The 24,302-nt window shown below is 37.5% G+C and overlaps 1 protein-coding gene across 8 annotated transcripts in view; it reads left to right on the top strand.

Annotated features, from left to right (window-relative positions):
• msi2b (musashi RNA-binding protein 2b) overlaps positions 1-24,302 on the top strand; it is a 286,607-nt gene that overhangs the window by 242,931 nt on the left and 19,374 nt on the right. For 6 of the 8 annotated variants that reach the window (XR_003937356.1, XM_030154788.1, XM_030154784.1 and 3 more), the window contains exon 11: positions 12,810-12,929. Coding sequence is in view for 7 of the 8 variants with exons in the window: in XM_030154788.1 (XP_030010648.1) it covers positions 12,810-12,929 (120 nt within the window). In the remaining variant the exon portion in view is untranslated. The remainder of the gene's footprint in view (positions 1-12,809; positions 12,930-24,302) is intronic. The other 2 variants (XM_030154789.1, XM_030154791.1) reach the window with 1 other exon arrangement.

Consider the following 24,302-nt stretch of genomic DNA (forward strand, 5'->3'; position numbering starts at 1 on the left):
TCCTTCTCGCTGAAGTGCACGGAAAGGAGTACAAAGAAGAGGTTGAAAGTGCGGCCACTCTTCAATAAAGAGTCTAGTTTGTCCTCTTTGATGCTATGCCGCCATGCACTTCAGCTACAAAAGAAACTGCACTCTTGTCACTGAGAACTACACTAAAAGGCAGTGATTTTTTATTTTTTTTCCCAGCATTCACCACGATACATCACAACACTACTGTCGCTAGTCACAGTATACAGCTTTGTGTTGTCTGTGGAGGGTTTGCACTTCATGATGCTGGGGTTGTCAAGAAAATTGTATATTTTATTTAATTGTACAAGTATATAACACTTTTTCCTTTTTTTTTTTTTTTTTTTGTAAAATAGTGTTACATAAATCTTTAGAGCTAATACAACCACAGTTCCAAAAAAGTTGGGAGGCTGTTTAAAATGTAAATTAAAAGCAAAATGCAATGATTTACAAACCTCATTTTATTTACAATACAACATAGAAAACACTCCGACAAACATTAAAAAAAATTGAATCATTCTGATGGCAACAGTATGTCTCTAAAAAATTGGAATGGGCAAGAAAAGACTGAAAAAGTAAAAGACATTTAATGACTTTAGGTTGACAAGTCAGTCACATGATAGGGTGTTGAAATAGCAGGCAGAGTCTCTCAGAGGTAAAGATTCACAAATCTTAAAAAGAAAAGGTGTGTTTTCTATGCTGTCTTGTTTATGAGGTTTACACATCAGTCCATTCTGTTTTTATTTACATTTTACACAACATCCCAACTTTTTTGGAAATAGGATTGTAACAAGAAACAAAAAAAAAGAACACTATCTCAACAGTTCATGAGGCCAGTTTTGGTGAGGAGAAGACGGATTATGGAGTCTGCTCATAAATTGAAGGGCAACCACACCGCTGAAGTGTCTTTGAACAAATCACTGAGTTCTTCCAAGCTCCAGCAAGGTTATTCTTTACCTCCACCTCAAATCACATTTGGATTTTCAGGTGGAGGTGAGCAGCATCGCTCTGTGTGTGTTTCCAGATCTGTTTATCATCCGCAATGTGGTGCCTTCAAGTAGACAAAGCTTTCCAGGGCATTATGTCTTGTGAGGCCACAAAGCTGTCCTAAGCTGACAGATCTGTGTATGTGAGGGAAATAAACTGAGAATACAATATTCTGTATTCTGTGTCTTCAAACTGGAGTAGATAATTGCGTATCGTCATTTGTCCAGTTCTAATTCATGTTCTTTTTTGTAGAATGTGGGCGTTTTGTCCGGTCTGCTTCTAAAAGATTTTCCAGTTGAAATTTTATCAAATATATCTTCTTCCTGGCCTTTTCATTTCATTCAAAGATATAAGATGCGTGTGCAATTACAGGCATAAAGCCAGGCTTCGTGAAGGCTCTCAGCTCACTCCACTTCTGTAATTGACTTTTTCTTTCCCCAATCAGAAGTCTTATTGGTAAAGGATCAGTGCACCAAACGGTTTCATCACATACAGAAACCTTCATGTGTGGCACAAAAGAGCCAAAGCTGAAGAAAAGGGACACACACACACTGGCCACACAGCTGTACACACAGTAAAGGCTTGTATAAATGAGCAACAGAATATTGACTATTCCTTATCACATGTCTCTGATCTAATGGGGCTTAACACAAACAGGCTCATTTTTAAAGCACGACTCTTATTTCAACAACTTTAGCCAGACCACTAAAAAACCTCATGCGGTCAACTGCTGTGGAGAGGGAATAGATGACTTGCCGTTTACATCAACAGCTGTTACCGTGCTATCATTGCGTTTCTCAGCAACAGTTGCTTCACTTGCTTAGATTGTGGCTGTCTGTCATATTCACTCATCCAAAAGAATAACTTCAGTTCTACGCAGTACCGCGGCTGTCAATCTGCTGGATGTGCACTCACATACAAAATTTAATACTTAAATAGTACTAGTCCTTGATTTACATTTCGGTTATTCAAGCGTTTCTTCCATTATAATGCAGCTTGTATCGCAAAGTTAGTTTCAGGTCTTTTAATCAAGATAAACAGATACCAAGATATTTTCCAATTAATGATTACTGGCATTATTTAGTGTTGTTATTCTTTTTTTATTATCGTGATATGAATACTTCTGTCCATAAAAACAATATCCACATGTAGGACAAAGACAAGGAGAAAATCTTCATATTTAAGCAGGTGATAACGACACATCTTTGCCTTTTTTTGCATGAAAAACAACTGCAATTGTTAAGGATGATCAAACTATTTGTAATTTTTTTAAGGTCAATTGACTACCATATTATTCACTGTAGCTTTAATGTTACAATTACTGGTTAGCATAGTAAGTATAGCCCAAAAAAACAGCATTTGACCGTTTTATTTAGTTGATCAGTTGAGTACGCTTCTATTAAGACTCGATTCATTCTGCTCACTGCTTTGCATCCTCTTCACAGTGTGACCTTTGCAGAGCGTGCACTGAATGAAAACACCAAAAGAACCCAGACATACACATGGCAACATTAATTTGAGTGATTGACAAGCAACTCAGCTCTGTTAATCAAGTTATGCTTACTCTGATTAGGAACTTAATGCGAGTAAGATAACCTGGTTAAGGTGTTTACATGAGAGTTGCAATAATCAGAGTATTGCATTAGTCTGGTTATAATTGAATTATTGGTGTGCATGTAAATGCTCTTGCTCTCACTCAGGCTCATTCCCACGCAGACACAGGCCGTTGTGTTTGATATGAGGGGAAATCTGTGTGTAGTATAGGTCTCTGCTGATCAGAGGAGAGGTGAGACATGAACATGTGTGCAGCAGTTCATATGAAAGCCACCTGGCTCTCTCCAGCGCTGTGATTTATGCCTTTGATAACAACAACCCAGAGATGCTTTCAACAACAACAAAGTAGCGCTGAAGGATGATGACAATAGGACACTTGTCAGTCTGGAGATGAAAAGATGTCTTGCTAGGTGGCTGTTTCTTTTGTAACTTTGATATTTTTTTGTTTATTTGCCTCTGTATGTTTCTCTATATCTTATCAAAGGTTATTGATGAAGCAAAATGTGAAGTGGAGTCAGTTTCCCACCTCTGACAGAATACCTCTGTACTCCTGTGAGGAGACGGCGGCGTGCTTCACTGCCTCATAACATCTGCTGCAACTTATCAACTGACTTATTTCTGCTGGGTTTTTTTTCCTCACACTGTCATACGGTGACAGGAAAAAATGTGCAACTCCTATGTAATTGACTTTCTTTTCCCATTTAATAATAATTTTAATGGAATACCCAGATCCGTTATTGGTAGCTGGGTTTTTGCTAGGATTTTTTTTTTTGTTGTTGTTGTCTGGAAAGAATTTATTTTAGGCGTCCAGACCATTTTAAAACTTCGCAGTTTGACTAAAACATTAACGATTGAACAAAATAAACACTGCTGCCCTGGGAGAAGTTTTAATCCTCAGTTTTCCGTTATAAATACAGAGTACATTTACTGAGGCACTAAACCATGTAGATGTAAAAGTAATTTTTATGTTTGCACCTAAATTAAAACATGCATTATTGAGAAGAGCAAGTGCTGATTTGGTCAGCACTTCAGGGACTGGGCATTACAAGGCTAGCAAACATTTATTTTTTTAAGGTTATCAATTATTTTATATATTCAACCAGGCAAAAAACCATAATTGCCTGTTAACTGAAGCTCTGATTCGAATCTCCTTGTATTTTTACCATTGTAGAAGCAGCAACCAATAGTAACTAGGACTGTGTGATATGACTGAATTAAATTATACAACTATATGGACAAAAATATTGAAAAACATCACACCTACAGCTGATAGAACTTCCTATTCCCACTTATTTGAAAAAAAAAAAGTTCATGTCAGTCAGTACTATAACAATAAACATCAAATTAATTAAAAGCTGTTTTTCTTCCTGTGCGAGACTTGAAGAAACCAGATGGTGACTTGTGGTTTAAAACAATTATTTATGGTCAGAACGTGACAAATTTTTCAGAAATCTAGAGGTACAACAATAAAAACAATTATACATATAAAGAAAGTAATGAGAAAGTTTAAAAAAAAAATATGTTGTTTATGTAACATTTAGTAATGTAAGAAACTCTGAAGCACTTCGTAAGTATAGATGACAGTATAAACAAAATTAACCCGCAAGACAAAATAAAAATGTTTATTGCAATGATATTTGCGGCAATATAAAATTCTATTACAATATTTGCCATTATTCAGTTATCTTCCTAGCCCCCTGTTAGCAATGAGAGACCTTTTTTTAACTGTTAGGTGTTTCACAGATTCAATTAACTTCTTCTGTCAACATCAATTTAAGATACAGTTAAATAGTTAATTAAGAAGATTTTGTGTTCAACAGATTTTTTTCATTTATACACATGAGCAGTAGTATCAAACACAACAGCAATAACAAAAAGTGCTTGTAGTATCACTGTGCATTTTTGGTTAAAATAATTGTTAATAAAATCAAGCACAACTGGAAGGCATTTATTGGTAAAATAGCCACAAAGTATGGATTAGAAGAAACCAGAAAGCACTAATGTTGATTTTATGATTTTTAACATAGACTACTAAGTACAACATGATTGATGGAGATAAGTTGATAAACTGTCCAGGCCTAACATTGATTGTATTTACTGAATATATATTCTCACGTTCTACAGTCTTGCAGCATGATATGATATTTAGATAGATTTACTGGGTTAGCAGTCAGGGGTGTAAGAAAAGGTAAGTTCCATGATGAATTGTGATATTTCATTCCACAATTCTGCATCAATACCAAAAAGTACTGTATCAATATGTTAAGGTATTTATTCAAACATAGACATGGCGGAGGTTCATTTTTGTAATTTTGGTTTTCTTATTTGTTTTTCAAGCTCTTATTTATATTGTCACATGGGTTTTTTGCTCTTATGTATATATTTACATCCAGTGTAATCCAATCCAACTTTATTTGTAAAGCACTTTAAAACAACCACAGTGCACCAAAGTGCTGCACAGAAGAATAAATGAAACCAAAGTAAATGAATAAAATACAAGAATAGATTGAAAGACATAGATACATGGGTATTTTGCTATTTTACTTATATATTTACATGGGTATTTTGCTCTGTTGTTTGTATACTAAAAAGTAGTATTTTATTTGCAGGTCATACAAGTTTTTTTGTTTTTTTTTTGGTAACACTGTGTTGTTAAATTATTGTTATTTCAAGCATGCTAAAAGCAAATGTTAGTTACTTTGTTGAGATTGCACAAAAATGATGTTATGATGTTGGATGATTCAGACTGTCCATTATGCATTCTCTTCACAACTAATAGAATATGAACATTTGAGCAGGATCTTAATCTGTAATGTCAGTAAAACATCATTTTATTACCTCCGCCAGGAGGTATTGTGATCGCTTTGCTTTGTGTGTTTGCGTGCTTCCATGTTTGTTCGTTTGTTAGCAAGATAACTAAAAAAATTATTGACGGATTTTCATGAAATTTTCAGGAAGTGTTGATACTGGCACAAGGAAGAAATGATTAAATTTTGGTGGTGATTGGGGTTGGGGGGCCACGGGGGCCCACTGATCTGCCTTGGCGGAGGTCTGCGCTCTCCGAGTGCTTTTCTTGTTTATTTATTTATTTTGTGTATGTGTGTATTTTTTGTACTGGTAAAGCTGGATGTTAAGATTTTATTTATCCAAATCCTACACTTTTATTTTTACAGAGGAAAGTCTTTTGATATAGCATTAGATCCTGTTCTGATCAACTAAAAATATGTCAAGTATTTGTGCATATTTCTGGTGCAGTTGGATATTTCCAGGAAACAATCTTTTAAAAAAAAAGAAACTAAACAAAAAAATATCACCTTGTGAACAGTATCGTGATATATCGTATCGTGATATTGGGATTTGTATTGTATTGCCAGATTCTTGCCAATACACACCCCTATTGACAGTGCTTTACTGAAAGTGCAAAAGGTGTGTGTTTATCCAGAATGTAGTATTATCCCATAGCCTGGCCATTTTTTTTCTTGTCCAAAACATCTTCAATGCTTCCATGAGAATGAATTGGACACCTGTGTCATGACCTTATTTTTATGTCAGTTTCTCATTCTCATCTCTCTTTCTTCTTCTCTTTGTCTTCTTTTTCTACTGATGTAGCTGCTGTCCGGCTCTGTTCATCTGTCTCACTCATCTCTGCTCTTCTCTGTTCATCTGTCTCACTCCTTTGTCTGCCCCTAAAATCGACTGTAGCTGGAGGCTCGTTTCACCGTCCACCAGCCTCTTTCCTCAAACCAGGCAACTGTGTTAACCCGCTTACCATGCATTCACACTGCTTGCTAGTATACTAAACCCTGCTAAATGCACCAAAATGACATATAATATAACCAGGAGTGCCTTCCTTTTATACAATCAGACCGGAGCATTTTAGATCTTCTCTTCAAACTGAAAGTCTGTGTTCAGAGGTAGTGTTGTGTGCATGCAGCCTGCTTGATCCATAGGGTCTTTATAAGAATAGCAACTGTCCCTGGGCTCTCTCTGTGCATTAAAGAGTTGACAGTCTTCTTAGTTGAAATAAGTGGAGTGCTCTGTGACTGATGGAGCTCCTTTGTCAATGACGGCTGAGCTGCTGCTGGCAGTTTTGGGCCAAAGAACAGTACAGATTACATTAACATCAGTCAAGCTGTTGTCAGGCTGGTAGGACATAAATAGGACCTTATTGATGCATAATGTAGCAACTTTTCATCAAGGCGTTTTCTGAAAAATTGGATCAGAAAGTGTGTGTGATGTAGGTAGGCGGCTTGCCAAGGAAGGTCCACATAAATGTGTAAGAAATGGCCCATAAGGAGAGGAATCAGATATAGTATTTTGGTTTTCTTTAGCTGAATATGCAATTTTAGAGAATTCAAAGGCTGCGAATTGGATGGGATTATGACTTTGGCTGTTCCAGAAGCTAAACCTATAATACTTTTTTTTTTTTTTGCCATACAAATATTAAAGTGGGGGGAATAGCAGTGCTGCCTTAAATACTCACTAATGCACCAAATGTGTGGCTGATTTATTGTGCTACAGCAATGGCAGGTTTTTGTAGACTAGCGCAAAAATTAGCATGGAAAGGTGCCCTCAATGGGATTTATAGTTAGAATTATTTGAATTATTATAAGTTTGATATCCACAAATATACCATCTTTTATAATTGGTGAAGTGAAATGCCATTGCAAAAAGTTAAACATAAAACACATTCCACTATCGTTACGTAATTTCAGCATCACCACCATTAACTTGCGATTACATTTCACTTGTTTAAGTCTTCTGCAAAAACCCTTCATCCTAGTGTGACCTGAAAACACTGGCGATGTTAGATCACAACATGAGGCTGTAAAGTTGGACTAGTGAGTAAATTAGTTTTCATTTTTGCTACGATGATGTTTGACAGTTAAAGACCGAAACTGCAGATGGTAACCAAAAGTATCTACTGATCTAAAATGTTTAATAAATTGTTGAACCGCTAATCCTAAAATAATTCAGGTAAAATACAGGTTCTCACCTTTCCAGCAGTGGCAGATATGACAGATAGTGAATGTGGAAACACCATCATGTTCAGCAGTGATTCACCAGTAAAACTCATGTAGTTTGGCACTGGTTGTACATGTGTATTTTTCTGTTCAGTTACTGATTTTTTTCACATTCATATTCACATTTTCTTCAGTTTTCGGTTTTCTAATCTATATAATCTAATCTATACATTTACTCCGCGTTTATATGAACGTCCCCTTGATGTAAATTAAATACATGAAAATACCTCATTTTTGCTGACCAATGCAGAGGTAGAAATAATAAATAGTGAAAAATACAGGTTGCAAAAGTTAAACGGTTAATGTCCCTTAACATGCATTGAGCAGCTGCTTAGTTAACACCTTTTTAAAACAAATACACCCTCTAAAAGTGACTAATTTCCTTATGTATTTTCTATCATTTAACAGTGTGAGAGTCTCTTTACAGACACAGACTATATTTCTTGCCAAAAACCCTTTCAATAGCCCCATGGATTTCAAGTCTAGACAACCGGGAAATTCCCAATGCTAACTCACTTTTAAGGACTTTAAGACTCATTTCTGCAGCAGTCCATTACTTCTGTTTGAGTAATATTTTTGAGCATGATTAACGCCTCAGTGGGAACTGAGGAACTTGCAAATGGAAGTCTCATAACAGGCTGAGGAAGATCGAGTAACTTGTACATTGTTGGATCCTCAGTAAAAACATCACTGGCCTTATCCTTTAAACAGTTACTTATAATGATGTAGTGCAGGGTGGTAGATAAATGCATATTCAAATGAGTGTTCTAATGAATTTGTTACTGTTACTGGAGAGTAGAATGAAAACATTAGGCTGAATATGTCATTGGTGCTTATGATACGAGCTAGCATTAGTTTTGACCAATCACTTCACCTCCTTTTATCCACTTTAAAAGCGCTGTTTTATTCTGTGTGGCGCTCTGACAGTTTTGTAATAGAGAAAACAAAGCTTTTGACCTGGTCTGTGCAGGCAGGCGGTGCAAGCAAAAATCCCTGGAAACCTTGACACAAAAATTGCACTGTGCTGTTTGATCACTACTGACACTGCCCCTACCGTGCCTCTCCTCCCACTTCAGTACAGTCAAGTTCACACAGACTCACAAAATACAGGTGCAGGTAAGAACAGAATACATGTGCACCCAAGGAAAATGCCATTTTACTGGCATAAGACCTCACTATGTGCTTCACCTTCATGAAAATATAGTTCTACGTGCTCTGGAGACACATTATTCTGCTTCCTCACAAGTTTTTGTACACCAGCACAAATTACTAAAAAACTCAAAACTTAACTTTTTATGCCTATGCAGTGTAAAGGTATGTAAATGTAATAGTAATAGTAATAACAATAGTTGTAGAATTTTTTGATATGAAGGCAGTATGAATGAAAAACTGAAGTTAATATCACAGCTGATTCAGGATTAAGCTAAGAACAAAAAAATGTTGGCATTGAATAGCTTTAGTAGAGAGTGTATAATTTACTGCTCAGAATAACCCACAACGGAAGAAATGTGTAAAAAATTATACCTGCACAAGATGGAATTATGAGTAAGTTTTAGTTATTTCTATGGCATTTGTGTTGAGATACAGGATTTGTATGGTTACGAATTGAAGAGAATAGAATAGAATTAATGTATCTACAAAAATTACTAACAACAGAGCAAATATCGCTGTTACAGTACAATCGGTACATGTAACAGCCCACACTCTTACATCTGAAATGTCTAAAATGTACAACAGTACTCACTCTTCTTCAGGTCTCATCTTTGTTCATTTCTGAGCACACTTCCAAAGAAGTCTGAATTTCTATGCGACAGGCTTGAGGACAGAAAGCTGAGGACAGTTCCCCGGAGTCCGGACACCAAGGCCCCCGGGCCTCCACAGCTCATAAACAGATGTGTCCTTGTCCCCAGCCAAGCGCAGCCACTCAAGTGGCAAAGCAGGGGCCCAATAATTGTGAAGAATTGAAAGCTAAATATTGGCTTTATCTCCTCAGTAATAAAAGGGCCATGAAATTGATTTAATGCTGCAGCGCTTCTCTTGGGTGGCTTCTTACAGCGTGAGCACAAAACAATGAGCAGCAGCCATCTATTAATTAACCCACCTAATCCTGCAAAGTTAATCTCTCACCACAACTTTGCCCGCAACTAACTTCCAAGCCAGTGGGTCTATTGGGGGTGTCATGACAATGGCAGCAAGGGGAAGATAGATTCAGCACTTAGGAAAAGAGAGAGAGAGAAAAAGAGGTGGCGAAAGCTACAAGGAATACTTTTCGGCGAGTGGAAATGCAGGGGTGCATGGCCATCATTAGCATAGCATCAGAGTTGATTTGTGTTTTTGTGAAAAGAGGCGGAGAATATAATTTGAGCTGTTGGAATTGGTTACTGGTGTGGCTGCCGTAGTCTTAACGCAGCTGATTTTAGTCGCCTTTTTGTTGTCGCTGGGATTCTTCTTGTCCTTTCACCATGCTGCCTAAGTCTCTTCTATTCTCTCCTGAGCTGTTAGACAGTTGGGGAAAAAGTGCCATTTCTTTCTGTTCTCCACCTGCCTGGCAGTCGCAGCGTGATGGCACCTCACACCCAACACGCACATTCACGGTCATATTGTGTCGACAGAGTTGTGAATTACCTCCTTCTCAGCCGGCTGATGAAAAGCTATGTGTTTTTCTCTTTGGCTGCGGCTCATCTGACCCTGCCCTCTCACCTCCTCCCCCTACCTCCCTCTCATCAGTCTTTTGTGTGAGCCCCTCTTGGTGGAATAGCTGTATAAGGCTGGCTCGGAAAATAGGTCACCCGCTGGTGCTCCTCTCACCTCCACAGCATTCAAAAAATAATCCTCTAAGGTGTCCTGTGCCATTTTGTAATGTCTAAACCACACTCTCCAGATTATGACCAAAACATAGAGGAAATACACACATGCGCACACATACACACACATTTAACCAAAAAAAAGTAAAATTCAAATTGAGGGAATCTGGTGAGGAGCGTATTTCCTGTGGAGATAATTTTAGGAGTCTGATTAGGCATAGATGGTATTGAGCCTTGAGTGAGGAATCTCATCACCAGTGCTAATGACATGCCATTCCTGTGCTGAGAGAGGGGCCCGGGCCCTGGGCATGGACTAGCCTCTGTCAGGCCACCTCTAGCTACTTTGTTCATTAAGGCCAACAATGTAATTACAATTCACTGATACTGCTTTGGCTTAATTACAGAATGATTATTAGGCTGATATTTGTCGGAATAATCACACCCTTAAGACGCGGATTTATATTTGTATGCTGTGAGGCTCGTTATTTTACGAGAGTATCTTTAAAATGACAACTTGAACTGATTTATGAACAAGCCCAGGAAAAAAAAATTAAGACGTTAAGAGTGTCTGAGTAAATATTTACATATTAATATTTACATAAAAAGAAACAAGCGCAAGAGATTTGTTCAGTCTTTATATAAGCTAACAGATTGAAACCTTCTCTGAATAACAAATCATCCAACAGATGTCTCCCATAAGATTTTATCCCTGCTCTATATCTTCTACTTAGCTGGACTGTAAAAAAAAAAAAATCATGGAATACTCTTCCTCTTGTATTACAGTGGGCGATTCTGATTTCATAGAAACTTGCGGTAATTGGGATCATATCATACAAAAAGCAGGGACTGTCCCCAGAGTTTGGACTATTATGTCTGTGTCTATGCAGCTCTGAAGTGGCCATAATCTTCCTTCCGAAGCGTGTGACATAAACAGCCTCTGGAGCCTCCACTGGTTCTCCCTCTAATATAATCAAGGACTTTGTAAACCCTTCCTGAACTCCACTTTGAATTCCTGTCTGTAGTTTTATTTGAAATTTAAAGAAAATTAAGTGGCTGTTAAATATTCAGATACACTGAACAAAACAGTATCACATTTAGTATCACAACATTAATGCAAGCTGCTGTTATTGCAATTAATTTTTCTGTAGCTTAACCAGGTTTGTTGACCTTTCAAAAACTGTATGATAATAAACGGTATTACATTTACATTTTAGTGTTTTGGTTTTGATTATGTTGTAGCCACTTAGCATTAAGTTATAATCTAGTATTTAGAGGGTGACTTTTACATTTAATGGAAACCCTGTGAAGAATGATATAATGTAACTATTGGAAAATTGGAAAATATGTGACGTATTACATCAGTGTTTTTCAACCTTGGGGTCGCGACCCCACGTGGCGTCACCTGGAATTCAAATAGGGTCACCTCGAATTTCTAGTAATTGATAAAAAAAAGAAAAAGAAATTCAATATATATTTTATTATAAATAAAACACCACACACTTTCCCTAATAAAAATCAAGTTCAGATAAAATGCAGTATATACTATCTGAGAGGGCGTATCTTGATTGACCCGATCATGTGACCACATGCATTACTATGCTTCAAGATTTCTTTGCCCACTTGGCCCCACTAAGACATCTCCAAGAGAAAAATGTCTCCTTTTTGAATGTCTACGATAGACAGAAATTTTGATGTTAAATGATGTTAAAGATGTCATGAGCCAAAAAAGGTTGGGAACCACTGTATTACATGTTATTGATGTTAGATAACTTTTGATTAATAAAACAGACTTTAATCCAAGACAGTAAAACTGAAAAAACTGAAAAACAGACATCTTAAGTGAAGTTAGAGCCCTTTCATTATTTCAGAAGGAAATCATTGAAGAGTATTCTTGTCACATCAGTTGATATGCTAAGACATTTTAGCAAAAAAGCATATCTATGTATAAATATATAATGTACTGTAACCCCTTTCTAATCACCTACACTTAGATTAGTAATTGTAATTTAATTCTATTTCTTCTCAAAAGCTGAAAACGCTAACAATTACATTCATTTTGTAATGTTATTACACACACCGTTACAATGTAAATAGTTACTATTCAGCGCTGCGCGGCCCGCAACATTGAAGCATCACTTCAGTCAGTCAGTCTTTTCCACTCTTTAACATCTATACTTTGTGTAAAATTTGGTGAGTTGCTCATGGCCATGTTTCTGTTTCTCTGTGTGGATCAGTGGGTCTGCAGGGTTTTGAATATCACAGTGGGTTCTGTAGGAGTCTGCTGATAGATGTCGCCCTGACATGAGCCCCACTCTCTGACAGCTATAGTTTTATCCTCTAGCTGAGTGCTGGTATCAACACTCTCCTGTAGCTCTGGGACTTACTCATCCATGTGCAGGAAGTGATGTGTGTATGTGTGTGTATGTGCCTGCAGGCTTCCCAGCAACAGCATACGGACCGGTGGCGGCGGCGGCGGTAGCAGCAGCGCGTGGCTCAGGTAGGGGGGCCCGTGGAAGAGGCGGCTACTTGGCGTACCCACAGAGCACAGGGCCAGGTAAACGCTCTGTCCATGTTCTGTGTGGCTGCTGCTCTCTCCAACTTCTCCTGCTCTGCTTCTCCCCATAGACATAGTCCCCCGAGCCTCCACACACCACCAACAGCTTTAGTCCAGATAGACAGCAGAGTACACATGCAAATAGTCATACATGCAAATTTTACCCTAGATACATATACATACACACGGTTCCTCATATACATATACAAGGTTTTTTGTGCACTTTTAAATGTGTTTAAATCACTGTTAACTGTAATTATTCAAGCTTGCACTTGTAAGTCACATGTACTAACATAACACAATTTCATTGTATTCTTTGACCCTCTTAGTCTTAAAAAACCTGATGCTCATACCATACCAGATCTCTCATGGGAAAGAAAACAGAAGTAAAAGGAGATATTTGCATTTAATTTCTAACGTGACACGTTCATTTTAGTCAGTACAGTAAAACCTTCTCACAATGTAGCAACCTTTAATCAAATGATATTTATGGTTCAAAAATTAATGTCTAAAGTTAGTCAAACATACTGTTAGGTCATAAATAAATAAGATAAGAATATAAAGGTAGATAACAACCAATTAGCTCTGAAAAGTACATTAAGCTGAATGTTCTGTGGAAACTAGCCAGCAAATTTCCTTTCTGTCTAAATATTAAAGTTTCAGTGAACATTTTCTTTGTCAAACAAGGAGCTTCATGTTGTTTGCTGTGTTGATATTATATGCTGCTCAGTTAAATTCATATTGTAAAATGTCACATGAAGGTGGATTGTCAAAATAATCAGTGTTGAAGGGTATTGTTAGAGTTGTGTTGAGTAGAAAGCAGCAGTGTGTGTTAACAGCTACAGCACAGGCATCGCTTTGTTGTCATTCCTACTGCTCGACTTTTCTTGAGATGACCTAATCATTTTTAGAGTCAAAGCGATGTGACCTTTAACCTTCACTGGATTAGTAATGATTGTTTTGCCTGTGAGGAAAATCAAAGCTTAGTCCCAGTGGTAAAGCCAATACTAGAAAATGGAAAAATGGAAATATTAGTTATTCCTCTGTGTTACTGTGTATCTGGTAAAGCATGCATAAATACCTTATTGAGTTAGAGACAGAATATCTGCCAGCGGAGTCATGCAGAATACAGGATGTGAGGTTCTCTGTGTCTTTAACACAACATTGATTGACTTGTCGGCTTCATTTAGAGCTCCTGCTTTTTCCACCCCTACAACTGTAGATCCAATAGCTGTTAATAAGAGCTTCCTTGACTGAATGCTCAGCCTTTAGGGAACAGTGTCTTTCTTAATCAGACATACGATGCAAAGCTTGTTGGAATAGATCTGTTTTGATTTTAAGTCAGATTTCGTCGGCTTTGGCTGTCTGTCACCGATACATTATAAAGTTAATAAATGAGTGTGTCATAGTACGGCACCCGGAGATACACACGTAAGCTAGCATTCACTACCTGGATGTGGACAGACAAACTCACCCACCTGTCCTCATTTGAACTTAATTCAAATCAACAGAGGGAACACTGGAAGCCAATCAGATGTTCTTTCTTTCACATCAGGCTTTTTCATTCTGCGTTTTCAAAACAAACAATTTGCCCAACAATTGCAATAAAACATCACTAAGAAGCAGGAATGTTGATTTGGGGTTAGCAGCAGCCAGGAAGCAAGAGACATGATGGCAACCATTATGTACAGTTTAATTCTGACAGCTGCAAATGGAAGAGAGACAAGTAAATGATTATGAACAGAGGGTGAAAGGGAGGGGGGAAGATGGAGGGTTAGAGTGGTAAACAGTGACATCATGGGCCTGTTTTAGACTACTTAAACAGCCATGAGGCAGTTTTAAAAAATATCACTCAGTTAAATCTCCAGGCTGCCTCAGTTCATCACAGTAGCTCTCTGCAACCAAGAATATTACCAAAATAACTTAAGCTGCAAAGTTATTAAGCTCATAAGTATTTAGATTGTTGCATAAATCAGCTGTATATTGTAATCAGTGTATTCCTAGTCATTAACGGAACTGTGTTTTGCAGAAAAAGCTCGGCAAATGCATTCTTGATAATATAATATCACAGCTGCAGTCTGTAGCTCATTGCTTTGTATATTTTGCGGAGCAGCAAAAATAGTTGATTTTGATTTCTTGATGATTTATTGTAGTGCTTTCAATGGTGCTAATAACATGCTGCATGGATTGATGCATTGAGTGGTCTCTCCTCTCTGTACAGACAAGACAGAATAGAGGACACAGACTGTTTGACCTTCCTCTCTGTTGTCTGTGGATGTTTCTGCACCTCACTGCTATCGCAACCTTTAATTAGCACACTCAGCCTAAAACCAACACAGGAAGAGCAAGTCTTTTTTTTTTCTGCTAAATTCTGAAATTTAAATGCACAGTTGGTTGCAAAAATAAACCTTATCTGTGATGTAAGTGTGCATTATGTGTGCTTTGACTCCACCTACAGTTTCCATAGAGCACCACATACTATATAGTCTGCTTCGGGCAAATATAGTCTCTGCATCACAGAGGTAAAGTTAAACAAAAAAGGAGACAAAATTCGTGAGAAAGATGAGGCAAACACGATAGGAGATGAAAGCTAAAGTTGACCCTGTTTGTTGTTTGGATGGATATTTTTTTAAAACACACCTTATTGTGCAGTTTGTTCATTTGGACTGAGGTTTGTTGGTACATTTATCAGCGATACACAGAGAGACTGAAAATGACAAAGACATTTTCTATCCCTGACAGAGGGCACTTTCACCCTCCTCCCAGAGTCCAGCAGACAAAATGACAGTATGCTGACTTCCCTCTCTATGACAGTCCACTGCTGATGACAAGGTGTATTTTGGACTTCTCGCTGTGGCATAGCACTTGAAGCAAACTATACCCCAGACACAGCCAGAGTGTGTGTCATAATAGGGACAGTTATTGAAGATGTAGGCTTGGTGCCTTTCTGAGGAAATTTCTATTCCACATACAGTAGAGGGTGCATTTAGTTATGGAGCTACAGGAGTTCACTTTACTTTCATTTTAGCAAAATTTGGAATTTCTAGTCAGATTTATTTTAAAACTCCAGTCATATATCAGTGTTAAACATTAGCTTCCTTCCAAAGGTGTCTGTTTGAAGCGGGAACAACAGCTTTAATGCATGTTTGTCAGGCCTTGTACAGAATCTCTGGCTCCAAGAATAAATCGGAGACATCTGGCTCCTGCAGTGTTTACCTTTGCCTGGAGGTAGAAAAGTGGTGGCCCATACTCGGCTCCACAGGCCATATCATGATTGTGAACCCGATTTGAGCTGCTATATGGCACCGGTGGTGTTGGAAAAAGAAAGGACAGTTATATCATGAGCTGAAGGGCTCTGAATGTCTCCATACTAAGACAAACACACAGGCACTAGCTAATGTAGATGTGACTAATAGTTGCATCACCACCTGGGCTGCATTTTGCACGAGTGTGGTCAAGCTCTGCTGTTGTTGGAAAGGACGATACTCCACAAATGAGTTGTTTTCTGAAAATGGCACGAAGCTGATTCATGAATTGTCAACTGCAGTGATCTTTTGTGTGCATAATGACAAATATATTATATGTGTATTATGTATTATGGCTTTCACAAAATATTAACTAATTTATGCTTTTACAAAACATTAACTAATTAATCATGCAATATGCGGTGATTAATCACAAATGCATTTTTTCTTGAGAAAGAACCTTTTACTCGTTGCTATTTAAATGGAATATTATAGAGGAGAAAAGGAGGTGTATTTACATTTGGATTCTATTGTGTAGTAACTTATTTAAAACAGTTCAAAAGGCACATGTTTTATAATAACAGAACTCATAACAAAACATAGGTCTATATGTTAAAAGCGCCATTTGACTCTCAGAGTATTCTATAACGATTAATAGTCACATAAAAAAAAACAAGGAAAGATCCTGCTGAGAGTTCACAATGATGAATAATTTTCAGTCCATAAACACAGTCCCTCCTTTACAATCATCCGGTTATTGAGACAGACCAGTCTGTTTACGGTATCAGGGGACCAGTGATTGGTGCGTCATGTCACTGTTGGGCAAAAAGGCTTCAGCATATGTTGTTATTGGCTGCGTATAGATACATCAACTAGTGAGTGACATGAAAGAGAGAGCAGCGGTGGCCGAGCAAAGTAGAAACTGAATGAGCAGAGGAAGTGGCAGCAAAACTGGTGGTAATATTTCTTAACACCTTTAATTAATTATACAAATCAACACATTAATTGTGACAGCATTAATGCATTGTATATATGAAGAAACAGAGCATTGCACTCATTGCTATTATGAAACTGAAGGGTGTTTACCGCCCAGTCCGTCAGTTTTATCTGTATAAAGTGGAGTTATGTGAAATATCCTGTGCTGTTTCATTGTCAGATAGAAACAGAGAAAATGCAGGTGAGGCAGATGCCTCTGACAGTCCAGGGAACTTCACAGGTCCCAGTATACTCTGGTTGAGTGTTTTTCTGAGTCCCTAGGAGCTTTCGGGGAAGCTCAAATGTCAGTCTTAGATCTCTGCTTTACCTGCACTGTATACATAAAGCCCCGTTCAGCCGCTTTTAGACATCTGAGTACCTGCCTCGACTCAGGTGTTAAAAAGTGAAATTGGCTTTGGTCATTCAGTGTTGTGCTCAGCTGCTGTATAAATTGTACAAGTGTTTGAGCCAGTTTCATTGGGACTGAGGATGCTTGTTACCTTTTTTTTAAAACCCATTTCTACACTTCTTGTTCTTGGTCTTTGTTCTGTTCTCTCTTGCTCATCTCACTTCCTCTCTTTTTTCTTAACCAAAGAAAAGAAGGAAACTCATGTGACAGACATTTCCAAATTAAGATCATTATCAATTTTCTCCCAATAAGCTCTGTGATCTTCAACAGTGCCCGAGAGGAGACCAGGATTGGCTGTGTGCACTGAGATTAATCAATATGGCTCTTAGTGAGCTCAGGTCCATTTGTCCCAGATGCTAATCTCAGCGCTGAAGCCAGAAGCGCTTTACATGTATTTGGTGCAAAATAACATGAACAGGCATGCCAAGCCTATCCAGTGCTTTTTTTTTTTTTTTTTTTCCATCTAAGGCCCAGGGAAAGATGTGACACATCAGGGAGGGCAAAGTGTCCCTTTGCGCTTTCACCACGACGCCATGGCTCTCACAGCTGTGGGTAGCAGATGCTCTGAGGTTACGGGCACAGGCCTTCAGGGACATCACCATTCTGCCCTCCAGGGGCTGAACACATAACACTCTGGAAAGCAAACTGGACTTTTGTTTGCCAATCCTGTGAATTCAGCTTTGAACATGGTCTTTACTGTGTCTCTCTTTAATCACTAATGCAGTGTCTAGAGTTTGTGTTTATATTATAAGTGTATTTTTAAGTGGCATAATAAAGATGTCATTACAGTTCTCTTTATTTTTGCTCAAGGTCTTTTTTTATTGACATTTAAAGTTGTGCAAAATGCAATAAATCACAGATACACTTGATTGAACACAGTGTAACCCCCCCCCATGTTTCTGCTCCAGCAGGTCTCTATCCTTATTATTGTAGCAGTAGTAATTAAACACAGTCGATTTCATAAACAATTGCATGTACATGTACTTAAATTTATAGGTGTGACACAAGAATAAAAAACAGGAGTGTTAGTGTTTTAAACTAGTTAGCCATGTAGAGAAAGGCTTCCTTTTTCATGTTTAACATGTTTTTTCTCTGGAGTACCCAGATCTCTCACATTTTTTCTATTTCCCATTTCTTATTCAGTGTCTTGTTAAAGAGACCAACCAATTACCTCTGCACCTTTTTATGTAAGTAAGGAAACATTTTACAAAGAAAAAATATAGTAAAGAATAAAAAAAGCTAAACAAACGGCCATAAACTATCATTATTATTATTATTATTATTATTATTATTATTATTAAGTATCTCATATATATATATATATATATATATATATATATATATATATATATATATATATGGGGTGAAATACAGGCATTTTTTCTTCATTTAATTTATGATCATGACCTTATGTAGAATAGTGAATTTTCTCCCATGTTAATTGATGTATGAAATTTTTAATTCATAGCTTGAAGGTGGGAAGGATTTTCTCCTTCCATAAGCAGTGTAAGTGTAATATATGTTTGCCTAGCAACTAAGATATATCTAGTGACATACTCTCCAAATACTGCAGTAGTAGCAGAGTACCAGAGGGTTATGTTTGCTTCCAAAATAAAAAAAAAAGGAAAAGCTGATAGTTTCAGACAAAAACCAAAACATGTGTGAAAAAGAGGTTGGTGCTTACTTGCATTTGTGCCACATAGGAATAGCACTTTAGGCTTTTTAATGAGCGGTTTATGCTCCACACAGATACAAAGAGACATTTTGTGACAAACCTTAAATAAAACTGTGAGTTCAGCTGTTGGTTGAACTGAAGCTGTGAGGCTACAAGATCTCACTGCCCTTAGCTGTGAGATTGTTTTTTTTTACTTATTTTTTTAGCTCAATTAGATCCTTCCTTCCCGTTGTAACTGAATGACCATTAGATGCTGCTAGTGCTGCTCTCAGGTTTCAGTCCTAGTGAGTCTTAGATTTCTTCTGACCACACAGGCCTGACCAGACATGTCTGAAAAAAAATGTGCTCAGCCAAAAGGCCAGGGCTGTCAGCTCTGAGCCTTCTCACAAAAGGATAATCTGCGCTGACCGTTGATAACTGAGTGCCCTTTCTCAGTCCCGACTAGAGCAGATCCCACACAGGTTAAAATCTGCATTAAAATCATTTAGCGCTGTCTGGCTGTGTGGGTTCCCCTGTCTTACCTTAAGCAAATGACTCACAGTGATTTGCCACACTGTGGCGTGTTGTTTTACCCATGATTCAATATTCACGTCCCATCATATGCAACTTCCCTCAACCAATGCTTATACAAGAAAAATACAAATCAATAGTTCTGTTCAGTTTGTCCATTACTGGAAAGAATAGCAAGAAAAGAGAAAAGAAGGCATAAAATGAAAAGTAAAAAAAAATCTAAGGCCTGAGTATGGGTGAGTAAATGCAAGAAGAAATCATCTGTTAAAATTCATTAGCCAAGCTTCTCTGAACACAAAATGACAAGACATTAAATATGTATTATTTATGAAATGTCTGTGCTCTCTGAATAGGGTGTCTAGTGCTGTTAATTACTCAGCCATTCATTCAGAAAAGATTATTTCAAATGGAAAGTGAAAGCAAGGCTAGACAGCAAAAGAGCTGTTAGTTTCTTTCACGCTATTTTTAAATGACATTGGTGAAAATGGAAAAGCTAATTATGGTAGCTCTAAAATTCAAAGCTAATTTGAGAAGCAGCATGTCAGGTTTATTGACATCTTCTGTAGAGTGATGTGGTTTGATGGCCACCAAGGGATCTCACTGGCGCTGTGAGGGAAACGGAGGAGTGACTCCATGAAGGATCATTCCTCGCAGAAATGAAAGTCACTGTTGGGAATAGATTTTTATAACCCCCCTATTCCCAGTACTCCCTGTTTGTTGACTGTAGAAAGAACAGGCAGGCTCATGTGTATTCAAAGAGCTGACTTATGGAGCATGTTACTGATTAACGTATCACAGAAGAGTTAGATTTAAGTCATTTTTTTTTACTGATGTGGGTAGCACTTTACATTACATTACTGCGTGTTATTTCAATTCTGATTGGTCGGAGACGGTTATTTCAGTTTTTACAGGCTGTTGCTATGAATAGCAGACCGTTGCTATGCTATACACAACTGTACAATATAATGGGACTCTAGAATTCAGCAGAGGCAATCAAATCATTTTAACCCTTTAGGTGTTGGAGTTTCATTTTTTTAGTATTCAATTTTGATATCAAGATTTCGAAAAACTGTCTGTTTCATTCAGATATGTTGCTTGTCACAATATTGTGACTTTGGCAGTTAAAGGGTTGATGACAAGGATTTTATTTTTATTTTTTGTAGGAAATAGTCAAGATGAAAAGCAAGCTGGTCACTGCAGGGTGATCCTTACCATGGAGGGGTTTACTTTGCAAAAACAATGGGCTTGTTGTAATCAATCCCTAACATCGGAACAGTTGTGGAATAGTTTGATAATAAAGAGTTAATAATACCACTATTAAATAGGTAATAGCTTAGTGTCAATAGTGAATATATCTGCATCATTTTAGACTGAAAGGTATATAGCACAAATAAAGTAATTGTATTAGAAATGTTAACCTCACAATAATGAGGTTTGGATTGATGTTGATGTTTTACAATATTGTAGGCTATAGTACACCTAAAAAAACACATCCAATTAGTTCTTCATATTCATATTATGCTCTTTTGTTTGTATCAATGCATCACAAACATACTATACACTACAACAATATATTTACAATATTTTACTGTATTTCATACTTCATATTTTAATTTTCTGATTCAATGAAAGTCCTTTTAGGGACAAGAGTTACAAATGAACACTTGTCAGAAATATTTGATGCCTACATAATATTATTGTTATGCAGATTATCTATATACATGGATCTGTCCCTATCAAATAGACCATAAATAAATATATATGTGTGGTTTATCTGCACAGGTTTAAACTAAAACTTACTTATGTGAATACCATTTATATATGTATGTTTATATATTTTTTAAGTTGACAGCCATATATGTAAAAACTAAATAAATACAGAACGGACCATTAATACAACATTTAAAGATAAGTACAGCATGCATGGTGTCATCACTGAATCTTTGTTTATAGTATGAGATATTAGACATTTTCAGCTGTTAGAGTTGTTTCCAATTTGCCTCTATATTTCTGTGTTTTAACTCATGTTATCCCATGTGAGGCTGCTTTTGATTTTAATAGAAGCTTGAAATAAATAAAGAAAATAATTAAATGTCATGAAGTGCAGTATGGTTAACTATTTCAGTCACCGTATTGAGATGTTTATTGCTAAAGTATGATAGGGATTTTACCTGTACCGCCCTCTATTACCATGTTATTACCAAAAGTGTGCTGTAAAGTGCATCCCTGATGTGATTGTTTAAATGAAACCTGTAACAACACCTGCTGCAACTTCAATGAACATTTAGATACCGATGGTGCTCTAAAAGGGAATTCACAGTTGTTGAGTTTCTGTGGGAATTTAATTATGGATCCACACAAACTTGGTGCAACAGTAGCAAACTTATGAACAAATATTTAAACGTTTAAAGTCCCAACAGGCCGGTGAGGGTGTGTTATATTTATCATCAGCCTGATTAGTTTTATTTTGCAACTAGTGAAAAAAAGAGCGGCAGTACTTTCAAGGTTTGTGATTCCTCCTTAAAGGCAGTCACCTGGCAAAGTGGGAATGAGAGCAGGGCATTTATCCACTTAAAGAGAGCCACCCCGATGATGTCAGTAATAGATGACTCCAAGACACTCCCCTCTCCATTGCCTCACAGCCTGTTTTGGTCACTGAGGGCAGAAGGGAAAGAGGGTGGGGGTAGGGAAGATAATTATCAGTATAAATGAAGCCCTGCGAACGATTCGCACTGCTGGGTCCCCTGATCTAGTCTCCAAGGCAACCTCAACACGCTCATTTGTTTTGTAGATGAGTAATTACATCCAATTAGTGGCCAGTGGAAAAAAAGGAGTCCAAGAAAGGCCCATTGTTCTGGATAGATTGTGTGAATATTAATAGTGGGACGGTCGGAGGCACAGTGATATGATCGGTGATACTAATGCAGCTGTGGGCACACTCTGCCCAGTCTCATCCTGCATAACAGATCAGATAGCCGCTGATGAAAATATATGGCTTTGAGAATGTAGGCCCGCATGTGTGTCTGAGTCTTCATCCAGCTGCCTGGGTCCAGTAAACTGAGCCATCTTCTTACCTGAGCCTCCCACAGTCCACCTGCAGATCGGACAATGCAGCAGCATGCACATTCCTGACATTTGCCCAAAAAAAGGGGGAAAAAAAATCATTACACAGCTGGAACAAAAATAGTAAAGTAGTGTGATGTCACTCCATTTGAGCTTAGTAGGATACCTCTATATATAATGTATATACAATATGCACTTTTTAGGTATTTATTTTACGTCAGAGGTAGCTAAACAACGCAGACTGCCTAGTTGTACATAATAGCATCTAAAGTTAGTTTTTGTCTTTGTTGTTTTTGTGTTCGGATTTACAGCTCGTGCAATCTGAACTTCTTAAGGCCTTTACACACCAGGGTTATGATGAGTAAATGACATAAAACTACAAAACAGTCGACCACAAATATTTGGCATCTAATCTATTCATACCACTAGCAGTGAAGTTTGCAACAGTTGTGACATTTATTCAATAAAAGCTTCCAGTCCATTGGCACCAGGCTGTTTGACAGAAATAGTCATGGATTCAACATCGTCTGGAGCCTGTGTATGTGTGTGTGTGTGATTCAGCATCTTCTGGTTTTATGTCCAGTGTGGAGCCAAAAAGACCCAAATAAACTGGATCTGACTCATATCATATTCATGTTGCAGAAACTCCCCACTACTTTAATTTTCTAGTTATTTGTTGATGCTGCTCCACATGCCATGTTTATCATTTGTGTTTCATACATTCCAGTGGCTGGAAATCAGCAGGTCCAGGTCCGTTACTATTGTTTTCACATGAACTCCAGTGCAAACAAATGATTGGTCGATACCTTTATTTGTGCTGCAAAATCTCAGAAAAATCAAGCTTAGTCTGAAAAAATAAAACACAAATATTTCAACATGTAATATAAATTATGTCAGTAATATAAGTACTCATGGTCACGGTACAATGAGTAAATTAATCCTGTAATGCTTGAACCATTAAATCACTGACAGAAAATTCCAGTTCTTTGAAAGTGGAGCCTTTATTGGTCCTTCTGAACAACCCCCAGTTTTTTTTGTTTTTTTTCAAATATCAGTTTCCATGTATGAGTTTCAATTTTGTATCATATTTGATACATTGGGTTTCCATGCTCAAATATTATTATTTTTGAACAAACAAAAACATAATATAACACAAACATGTCTAACAAGTGGGCAATTCCTTTTCAAACCTGGCAAAGTTCTGCCTCCTTCCTCATTACTGTCAATCTTGTAGTGTCACTGGAAAGGCCTCGGGTGCAAGGTGATATCAGGAATTGCGTACAGATAACACACCACTTTTAATTGGCGTTTTATCGGTACGCACTATAAGCTTTCTGCGTGTATGTTCATGCCGCATGAAATAACACGTGATAAGCGTGATTAGTGGTTAGGCTTAGGGTTAGTGGTTACGGATATGCAAACCAGAGATCTTGGCGTACATTGACATACCATCAAATGGCGTAGAATAACATGCGAAAGGATGAAAATGTGTACAT

This window comes from Sphaeramia orbicularis, chromosome 14, assembly GCF_902148855.1.
Source record: "Sphaeramia orbicularis chromosome 14, fSphaOr1.1, whole genome shotgun sequence".
Taxonomy (NCBI): domain Eukaryota; kingdom Metazoa; phylum Chordata; class Actinopteri; order Kurtiformes; family Apogonidae; genus Sphaeramia; species Sphaeramia orbicularis.